The following is a 10155-nucleotide window of genomic DNA, read 5'->3' on the forward strand; positions in this document are numbered from 1 at the left end:
AGGTGCCTGTTGCCAAGGCTGATGACCTGGATTTGATCCCCAGGACCCACATGGTGGGAGAGAAGAACTGACTTCTAGAAGGTGTCCTTTGACCTCCACATATGTGCTGTGCACACACACACAGACGAACACACACACACCCACGCACGCACACACACCCATGCACGCACACCCACACACACACCCACGCACACCCACACAAACATGAACACACACACATACAAACATGCACACCCACGCACAAACCCACACACCCACACACGAACACCCACGCACACACACAAACATGAACACACACACATACAAACATGCACACACACGCATACACGCACACACCCACACATGCACACACACGCACATGCACACACACATACAAACATGCACACCCACGCACACACCCACACACCCACGCACATTCACACATACAAACATGCTCACCCACGCACACCCACCCACGCACACACACACCCACGCACATACACACACCCACGCACACACACAAACATGAACACACACACATACAAACATGCACACACACGCATACACGCACACACCCACACATGCACACGCACGCACATGCACACACACATACAAACATGCACACCCACGCACACACCCACGCACAATACAAACATGCACACCCACGCACACACCCACACACCCACGCACACACATACAAACATGCACACACACCCACACACCCACGCACGCACACCCACGCACACACACAAACATGCACACCCACGCACGCATGCACACGCAAACATGCACACCCATGCACACACACACACCCATGCACACACACACACACAAACACACACACGCACGCACACGCACGCACACACATGCACATGCACATCAGGGAGGGTAATTAAAATAAAAAGGAGTGTATATAGGAAAATTTTCATTGAGCATGATTTTCTTCATGTCTGAATTATGGGCCACATAAAAAATTGAGTTAAGATAAAGCAAGCAGACAAAAATAATAAGGATTCCTCAAATATGTATGTAGAATTTCCAGGCCCTGGGAAATATCCAGAGTGTGGGAAACCAGTCCAACCTGCATCAGCACTGTCTGACAGCTCCTTCTGCCTCAAGATCTCACAGGACAGGATGGCCAGAAGAGAAAGGGCCCAGAGCAGGATGCAGGTTAGCGGAGGGTCCCTGCATGGAGCCTCCAGATCTGCCCAGCTCTATAGAACTGCAGGCTTCTCTCCCTTAGGATCAAACACATGTGACTTGACCTGCTGGGAGCCAGGCAGAGCCCCAGGAGGTGACCACAGGGTGTGTGCCCCATCCAGGTGCCAGCTGGTACCCTCTTTCAAGTGCTAGCTATGTAGTTAAGAGAAGAAAGGGCCTCTGGCGGGGACGGGGAGGGGCGCTGGCGGGGGCAGGGAGGGCACTGAGGAAGTCCTAGAGCTGTCCTCAGGAGAGAGTTACCAGCGGGGACTCTTCCATTGTTCTCTTCATCCCTGCAAGACCCTGGCCACCGAGGCCTGGTTCCCAAGGTGCCCCCCGCTGCTCACAGACATCTCCCGTTACATATACCCAACCCATGTTCATTGGTGCCCTGCCTCCCTCTTTCTGTCCCCCGATTAGCTGGGTCCATCTCAAGGGTCCTGTTTGTTTCCAGGTGTTTCTGCCCCTTCCTAGATGGTGTGTTTACTCCTAGCCATGTTCTGGTAAGAGATGACCTACTCCTCCCTCTACACTGTGGAGCTCCTAGAAGGGTGACTCTATCTTGTCCAGGACTGGCCCAGTCCTATGGCCCTGTTCAAGCAGAGCAGGCATTAACAACCTACGGTCAGCATATGCGTGTGCACATGCGTGTATGTGCATGTGCGCATGCGTGTATTGTGCATGTGTGCATGTGTGTATTGTGCATGTGTATATGCATGCGTGTGCACATGTGTATGTGTGTGCGTGTGTGCATGTATGTGCACGTGTATGTGTGCATGTGTGTATGTGCATGTGTGCATGCATGTGCATGTGTGCGTGCATGTGTGCGTGCGTGTGTGTGCGTGCGTGTGTGTGCGTGTGAATGAGAGTCTGGACCCAACACTGGGGGCAGCAGGGAAGCAATCAGTGCCCATTTAGTCTTCAAGGAGCACCAGATTAGAGCGGGACGGGATCCAGAGCTGATCAAAGCTGACAACACAAATGTTCTAAGATGCATCTGGGGGAGAGACGACACTGCCAGGGCTGGGGGAAGACCCTCGCTTGGGACACAAGCTGCACAGGAAACGGGATCGAAGAGAACGTGAGCAAATGAGGGAGGGCCAGAGTAAGGGGCTCAAAGCCAAGGAAAGGTGGGCTACTACAGGATGGGAACGACGTCCCCGCAGCCGACGCTGAGGGAACACCATCAGGACCAGACAGGGACAGTCTGGGTCATCCTAGGCACCATCAGGACTAGCCGGGACAGTCTGGGTCATCCTAGGCACCATCAGGACCAGACTGGGACAGTCTGGGTCATTGCAGGCACCGTCACTAGAACTCACTGAAGCCAGCAGGGAAGGTGGGAGCCAAGCAGAGCTGGTGCAGGTGAGGACAAGGCTGCAGGGCTGACCTGAGCCTTGCACTCACACTGTGAGACCTTAGGCATATTGGCTAACCTCTGTTTTTTGTTCCTGCAAAGTGGAATGTGGCAGAGGGCTGCGAGGGTCACAGGGGTGAATACGAATTGGGCTGGAGGGTGCCTGGCATGGTAAGGGTGCAGTGGGATAGGAAGAACAGTCATAGGGGAGACCCAGGGGAGGGACAGCCCAGGCCATTCTCTGCATCCAGGCCTCTTCTCCTTCCCCAGTAGGGCAGCTTCCACTTACCTTGTGTAGCCAGTACAGGTTCATCTGCTGCCCCACAGCGATGTGACAGAGAGCCAGGACCTGGGAAGGGGCCCGGGGTCAAGCTAAGTGTGACTGGAAAGCTTGCCAGCTCTCCAGATGCCCTGCTCCACAGCCTTGCGCTTGGTCTGACCCTAGGCAGGCAGCACACCCTCCACACAGGCACCAGGAATGCCCAGCCCAGCCCTGTCCAGGCCTGGTCTCCTTCCAGATTACTCCAGGCCTCCTCTAGGAATTCCCCCTGAAAAAGGTCCCTGGGTTTGACACAAAAACTGCCCAACTTAATGCATCAACGGTTTGGGAGATCTAGGCCTTAGGATTCAGAAGCAGACCTGAGCCCTGTCCCCAAGGAGCCCCCAGTGCAGAATGTGGTCAACTAAGGCTCTCAGTGCGGAGGACATTGTGGGGTAGGCAGCCCAAGCAGTTTCTGAAAGGCATCTGTGGCAGGTGCCGAAAGTCAGAATGGTTCTTGTTGGCCTGGGGGTGGGGGTGAGAAGGGGCTTCCAGAGAGACAGCTGAAGGAGCCTCATAAGATGAGACACTCTCCCTTGGAGGACTCGGGCCTCAGACTCAAGCAATGCTCCAGGGTCTGGGCAGAAGCAGTATCCTCACCCCTATAGACCAGCATAGGTCATGCCTTCCTCTACTAGGAGCAGAGTCACATGAGCCCAAGGGAGCCCCTCCACACATACCAGGAGGCCTGCGATGTACGTGAAGGCAGCAGCTGTGGTCACAAGGATGGGCATGGACCAGTCGCTCCAGTAGCCCATGTGGTTGTAGAGGTACCTGGTGGGGAGAGAGGGGCAGAGGTCAGACCTCCGCCGGGCCACTGCCCAGTCAAGGAGCTAGGATCATCTCAGTTCTCACGCAGCTGCAGCTGGGGAGCCACAAGAGAGCCCTTCCCATCCCATATGGCTATTAGGGCTTTCCCTTATCGCCAGCTATGATTACTTCTGGAGGGCACTCAGAAAGCAAGAGGCAGAAGAGCCCAGAATCACTGTTCTGAAAGCCATTAGACTTCCTGCCCACTGGCCCCCGCACCTGTGTGAACATGTGTGAACAGCAGATCTGAGATGAACACCCCACCCCTGCCGCCCTCAGGAGCGTGGTCAATACAGCTCTGAGGGACAATCACACTCTGGGATCTAATCCCCACACTGCCTCTCGCCGGCTCATAGGACTCTGGAGGTGACAGGCATCACAGATTCTAAGAGGTACTCAAACATGAAGATGTGGAGCCTAAGAACGGATAAGTTACAACACTCTTGTCTGCTCACCTGTAGGATGGGTAAGAGAAAACCCTTCACAGGGCTCCGGGGAATGAAAGGAGGGAGGCGTGTGACAAGGACATAACAAACTCTCTTTAACAAGAACATCCACGGAGACCAGGAAAAATGCTGAGAAAATGTGATTTTTTTTTTTTAAGCAGCATGTGACTTCTTGGATTCATATGCCATAGACAGCCAGCTTCCCATTAGCGGGACGTCATAGCTTGCAATGATTCACTTTATAAACTCACATGAAAACGAGAAAATGGACACATCTTTTTGCATTTCTGTCTCCCTGGGTTGGGTTGCTATAAACAGAAAGACAGGGTTGAAGGAGTGAACTTCTAAAGGGTCCTGAAGGATGCGGCTTAGCTTCTCGCCAGAATGATGACTCACTCTCAGCCTCCTTGTGTGTAGGGAAAGCAAGGCTCAGAGGATAAAGTAATTCTCTCAGGGTATTAAAGAGTAAGCTAGTGTCAGGACACAACGTAGTCTGCCCGGAGGAGGCGGGGACATCAGGAAGACTCCACAGGCAGGGTATCTGCCTCCCTGCACCTTCCCAGGGCCCTGCTCCAAGCCTCCTACCACTGGGGGCGGGGAAACAAATCACAGGCTCTGCTCATCTCATTGTACAACTTGGGAAACCGAGGCCCAAAGAAGGCCAGGAATTGGCCCTGGAGGTACTCCTGAAAAGTTTTCTGGTCTCACTGGCCTTTCAAGCGTGGTCACATTGGCAGGAAAGCCTCCAGGATAAACACACACTACCCTACCAGGTGTGTCTAACCTGCAGCCTGTGGGCCGCATGCATCACAGGACAAACTCGGAGTTTCCGTAAAACATTGCTTGCAACCATCCTACCGCGTAGTTCTCTGGCGTGAATTCTGTCAATGACGGCACTGTGTCTCAATGTCAAAAGGCACTCAATGTCACTCCTGGCCCTAGGTGGCTCTCCTTGCCTATGCCCAGCCAGTGCTGAACCTTGGTGCAGGAAAGAATCCCAGAAAGTCAAGCGAAGCTCCGGCCTCCCAAGAAACAGTTGGCAAGCAAAGGGACTGCAGCTCACAGGCAAGCCTCTGTGGCTGCCTCCCAGACAGGGTTGGCATCTGCCGAGTCTTCCCAATGACAGAGAGCTAGTGAGGGTCAAACAGCCACCACTGATCTGTCATCAGCTTGCTGTGTGACCTCACAGAGCCTATTCTACCCTCTCTGAGCTCTGTTTCCTCAGACTGTACTTGACATGTGTTTTTGACACGGACTGGCTGTATGACCATGGGGTCCCTCCTCTGACCTCACTTTGTCCGTATATACAGGGCATTTGCTGCTGTCTAAGGATTGCCATTGAAGGCCAGCAAGCAACGTTCTCGTGCATCCCCAACACTTAGCCTCCCCGGAAGCAGCTCTGTGCCCGACCCATCCCCCTATCTTCTCCTCCTAAGAACCTGATGAGACTGTAGTTACCCTACCTCAAAGAAGGAAAACGAAACTCAGAGCATACCAGTGGCTTGCTCCCTAGCCCTAACTCTCCACACTGGATACTTGAACTTGGGCCTCAGTTTCCAAAATCTGTCAGCAGAAGAGTTCTCAGAAGTACCCAGGGTCTTCCCTGCCCATGCCTTTTTTGGTCAACAAAAAGCTGGCAATGGAGGAGGTAAGTGGGGGAGCCCTGTCCGTGGACCTGAAGTGCCCCCAAAGGAGGCAGAGCTGAATTAGACAATGGCATCTGCCAGCCGTGCCAGTTCAGCCACAGGAGCCAGGGAGACTGAGGCTAGGGACCTCCTCTTCCATCCAGGGCTTCATCTCTCTTGGCGCTCTTGTCTACAAAGGGGGCTAGCAGCCCTCCACCTCAGGCTGATACTGCTCTGGGGCTAGACAGCAGCCCTGAATCTCCTTGTAAACTTGAGGAGGTATTTGAGAATTCTCTCTGGCTAGTTCCCACATCTCCTCCTCCAAGAAGCCTTCCTGAAGTCCCAGGGCCACAGAGCTCTGTCTTCCCAGTCTGAGACAGGACCTTGCCTGGAGGCCACAGAGAGCTGGTTGTGGGACTTCCAGGGCCGAGCTGGGTCTTGGGATAAACTACACTTACCAGTTGAATTCATCGTAGTCATTGTGAACCTCCCACCAGAAGTAGAGCCAGGTGAGGGTGAGGCTGAAGGTGCAGACCAGGAGCAGAAACCATAGCCGTTCCCACTGCAAGAGCGAAACAGAAAACAGTGTCACAGCTAGCGGCTCTCCCTGCCCTCCCTTCCTGAAGCCTCAGCTGCCAGGAATTGATGAGGAACTGAGGCTCAAGGAAGACACGACTTGTCCAGGGTCAGAGAACCCAGTTACAAGAGTGGACAGCCAGGAGCAGGGTTAGGGATCCACCAGGAAGAGGCAACCTAAGACCTTTCTGCTGCAACCAGGGTCAGCCCAGTGTGTGTTAGTCTCTTGCTCTGCTGCTGGTCCCTAAAAACAAAGAAAGCCTCTCACAGCGTCTCCTACAGCCCAGATGAGCCTCAAACTCTTTACATAGCTAATCATGGCCTCGAATGCCTGGTCCTCTTGGCTCCCACCTGCTGGGATTACAGATATATGTCCCCAAGCTCAGCTGTTTTTAAGATTTATTTTATGATCTTTATTTGTGTGCACATGGTGCACGCACGTGCCTGTGCACGTGTGTACAACCATGGAAGACAGAGGCTGTGGATCCTCCTGGATCTGGAGTCACAGGCACTTCTGAGATGCTGGGAATCGAACTCAGGTCCTCTGCAAGAGCAATGTGCACTGTTTACCACGGAGTCAGATTTCCTGCCAGCCAAGTAGTTTTTTGTTTTGTTTTTGTTTTTCGAGACAGGGTTTCTATGTAGCTTTAGAGTCTGTCCTGGAACTAGCTCTTGTAGCCCAGGCTGGCCTCGAAATCACAGAGATCCGCCAGCCTCTGCCTCCCGAGTGCTGTGATTAGAGGCGTGCGCCACCACCGCCTGGCCAGCCAAGCAGTTTTTAAGGCAGTTCTGGGTATCAAACTCTGGATATCTTGTGTGCGCTAGGCAAGCACTATCAACGCCCCCAGCCCCTTGCCCTGCCCTGTTTCGTCCTTCTGTGTTCACACAGCAGACACCCGGCTTACCACCTCTACCCCATGCCACTGACCAGAAACACCGATGCCCAGAGAGACCAACCAGTTTGCCAGTGTCACACAGCTAGTCAGCAGAAGGTTAGGACCAGTGAGTTCCCTAACCCGGAAGAAATGTAGCAACTGCCTTCTCCCCATGGTGCCCATGGTGCTGGGGCATGGGGCTGAGCTGGGAAAGACCACACCTTCTGGATATCTACTGGAGTGGGTAAACACAGACCCAGTCAGGCAGCTCCTGGGAGCCTGGGCTCAGAGGCTTGCAAATGCACCGGTTGGCCAAGCCCTAGGTTTTCCCCAGATTACACCCCTCTGTTGAGCTCAGCAGCACAAACTGGGGCAGATTGTCTTGCTGTGCCCTGAGAAGCTGCTGAGGTCAACAACCATGATCTGCAAATGAAATGAACTCAGATCATTCACCCCTGGAGCGCTGAGTCCCCCAAAGTCCTGTTTGTCTCCCGTCCTCTCCAATACAGGACAGCCAGCCTGGCAAAAGGACCAGGAGTTCCAATGGGCTAACTTCCTCCTGGGCCCTCACCCTTCTTTCTGTGTGTGACCCCTGACTCCCCAGCTTCATCCGCTCAACTGGGAAAGACCACGGGCTTGGGCTTGTCACCTCAGTTCCCATTTTCCCACGGAGGACCCATGGAATTGGGTCACAAGTCACCCCCTCTTCCTGGTCTCAGCTTTAGTCCCTCAAACCCACTGTGCTCCACAGAATCAACGTTCCCTCTTCTCTAAACTCTATATCCTGTGCCCTTAGGTGGCAAGGGACCCCTTAGTACCGATGACTAGGGAAGAGGGTATCAGGAGGAGGAAAGACATCCCCTAGCTTCCGAGAACCCCTCCATCCCACCTCAGTAACTAAATGTTGTGTTTGGAGCCAGACAGCCTAGGGATCTAAAATCCCCATCACCACTGACAAGCTGTGCGCCTCTAGAGGTCACACAACCTCTCTGTGGTTGTTTCTCCTCTGTAAACTAATACAATAGCAGCCTTGATAGCACAAGCTTGATATGAATGGCCCCCTGCCACCATGCAGGAGAGGTTCCCAACCCGGAAAAGCCACGACTGAGCACGCACGGACACCCTCATACCAGGGTGAGTCACTCAAGTTGGTGACCCATGTTTGGGTGAGCTGTTGTCACCACTCACAGTCATGTGGAGAGCCGGGCTGCTGGGCCTAACCTTGCTCTGTGTGTAAACACGGATATGAAGGTGACATTTCTCCCACGCCTGGGCTATGCCAGGTTCAGGGGGAGAGAAGTGGGGAGGCAGGGCACTGTCTTCCTGTGGGGACATGACCTCGGGGGGGCCACTAAGATGGCTGGGAGTGTCACTAGCCCTCCTCCCCAGCGCCTGCACCTTTTCTACCCCACCCCCGTCCACCAGCCCTAGGTCCAGTCCCTCTGGCAGTTTGCCTTTTTGTCTCCAGCTCCTACTTGCTCATGAACGTCTAATTTCCTGGAGTCCAGCTGGCAGGTCCCAGGTCACCTCTGACACCGGGCCCCCACTCAGTATGGCACACCCCACCTTCCTATCACATCATCTAGCGTGAACTCTCACTGGCCACAGCTCCACAGACTCCAGGGCGCACCCACAATCGGCCAACTGGGGCAGAGGAAGTCTCTGGTGATGGGGGGAGTCTGAACCTACTGGGACCTGTCCTAGGCAAACAGCCCGGGTATAGAGAGGGCAGTGGACTTGCCACAAGCATGACACAAACCTCCAGACAACATCGATAAGAGGGCAGGAGGCCCAAACTGTAGGTGGCCCAGGGTGGAGAAGGAGGACAGGCAGGGGTCTTGGGCTCACTTGGCCATATCCTTACAGTGTGGAGAGGCAGGGCAGGGCACATAAGAGGGGTCACAGGCTCTCAGCAGCTGGGGACTGTCAAAGTTAGAGTCACTAGGTAGGCATGACCGGAGGGGGCTGGGCCTTAGAAACCAGGAACTAGGAACCTCCTTTTTCAGAAGCCAGGGCTGGGGAACCTAGTGATTAAAGTCCCTTAGAAGCTGGGGGTCATTCAGCCACAGACAAGGACAGATGGGGAGGAAGAGGCCCCAGCGCGGGAGGGAGAGAGGTGTATGGTGGTATACCAGGAACAATCAGAGGAAGAAACTGAATGGCGGGGGTTGGAAGAGATAGGAAGGGGAAGGAAAGTGAGGAGAACAGAGGAAGCGGCCTCCAAGCAGTCCCACCGATACAGAGGTTCTCAGGGCCACTAATGGGCCTTGTAAGGGAGAAAAGGCCTGGGTATGCTCTGCCCATCTGGGCTCCTAGGGTGGACAGAGGGCTGCCTCACCCACCTCTGAGGCCAGTGCCATGCCAGTGAACTTTGAGGCCCTGGCCCTCTGTCTCTCTGCATGGTACCAGAGGGGCTTGCAGGAACGTATTACAGCACATAGCTCAGAAAGGGAAGGACCTTGCTGACCACGTCACCATTGTGCCCTACCACTCGAGGCAGTCACCACACACGTCTAGCTTTATGACCGTCACGGTCATCTGGCGGACAGCAGTCAAGGGGGTTACCGTGGGCAGGTAGAAGTCAGAGAGGTCACCAAGTAGGAGAGTTCTGAGATGCTCCCCCGAACCTGTCCTGCCCCTTTGGGTCTCTGTATGGCAACCCCAGACCAAGTGTTTGTTCACCCTTCCCTTTCTGCAGGCTGTACCCCCAGGCCTAAACTCTGGCTCTTCCTGAATGTCTTTGTGTCCCCGTAACCCTCAATGGCCTCCCACCCCCACACATCCTGTGCTGGCTCTTGGCACTCAGCAACCTGCCCTGCAACTACACCCAGCCGCAGAGACAGGAAGGATGTCTCGGGGCTGCAGCTCTGCAGCAACTGCACCAGGCTGCAGAGACGGGAAGGATGTCTCGGGGCTACAGCTCTGCAGCAACTATACCCAGCTGCAGAGACGGGAAGGATGTCTCGGG

General features: G+C 54.4%; 1 protein-coding gene across 4 annotated transcripts in view; it reads right to left on the reverse strand.

Moving 5' to 3' along the window:
* Positions 1–10155, reverse strand: part of Gdpd5 (glycerophosphodiester phosphodiesterase domain containing 5) — a 78380-nt gene that overhangs the window by 18762 nt on the left and 49463 nt on the right. For 3 of the 4 annotated variants that reach the window (XM_013350177.2, XM_026784383.1, XM_026784382.1), the window contains 3 exons: positions 6195–6298; positions 3536–3629; positions 2826–2885 (listed from right to left, as the gene is read on the reverse strand). In XM_013350177.2, coding sequence (XP_013205631.1) covers positions 2826–2885; positions 3536–3629; positions 6195–6298 — 258 coding nt within the window. The remainder of the gene's footprint in view (positions 1–2825; positions 2886–3535; positions 3630–6194; positions 6299–10155) is intronic. The other variant, XM_026784384.1, reaches the window with a different exon arrangement.

This window comes from Microtus ochrogaster, chromosome 22 (genome assembly GCF_000317375.1).
Source record: "Microtus ochrogaster isolate Prairie Vole_2 chromosome 22, MicOch1.0, whole genome shotgun sequence".
In the NCBI taxonomy this organism is placed as follows: domain Eukaryota; kingdom Metazoa; phylum Chordata; class Mammalia; order Rodentia; family Cricetidae; genus Microtus; species Microtus ochrogaster.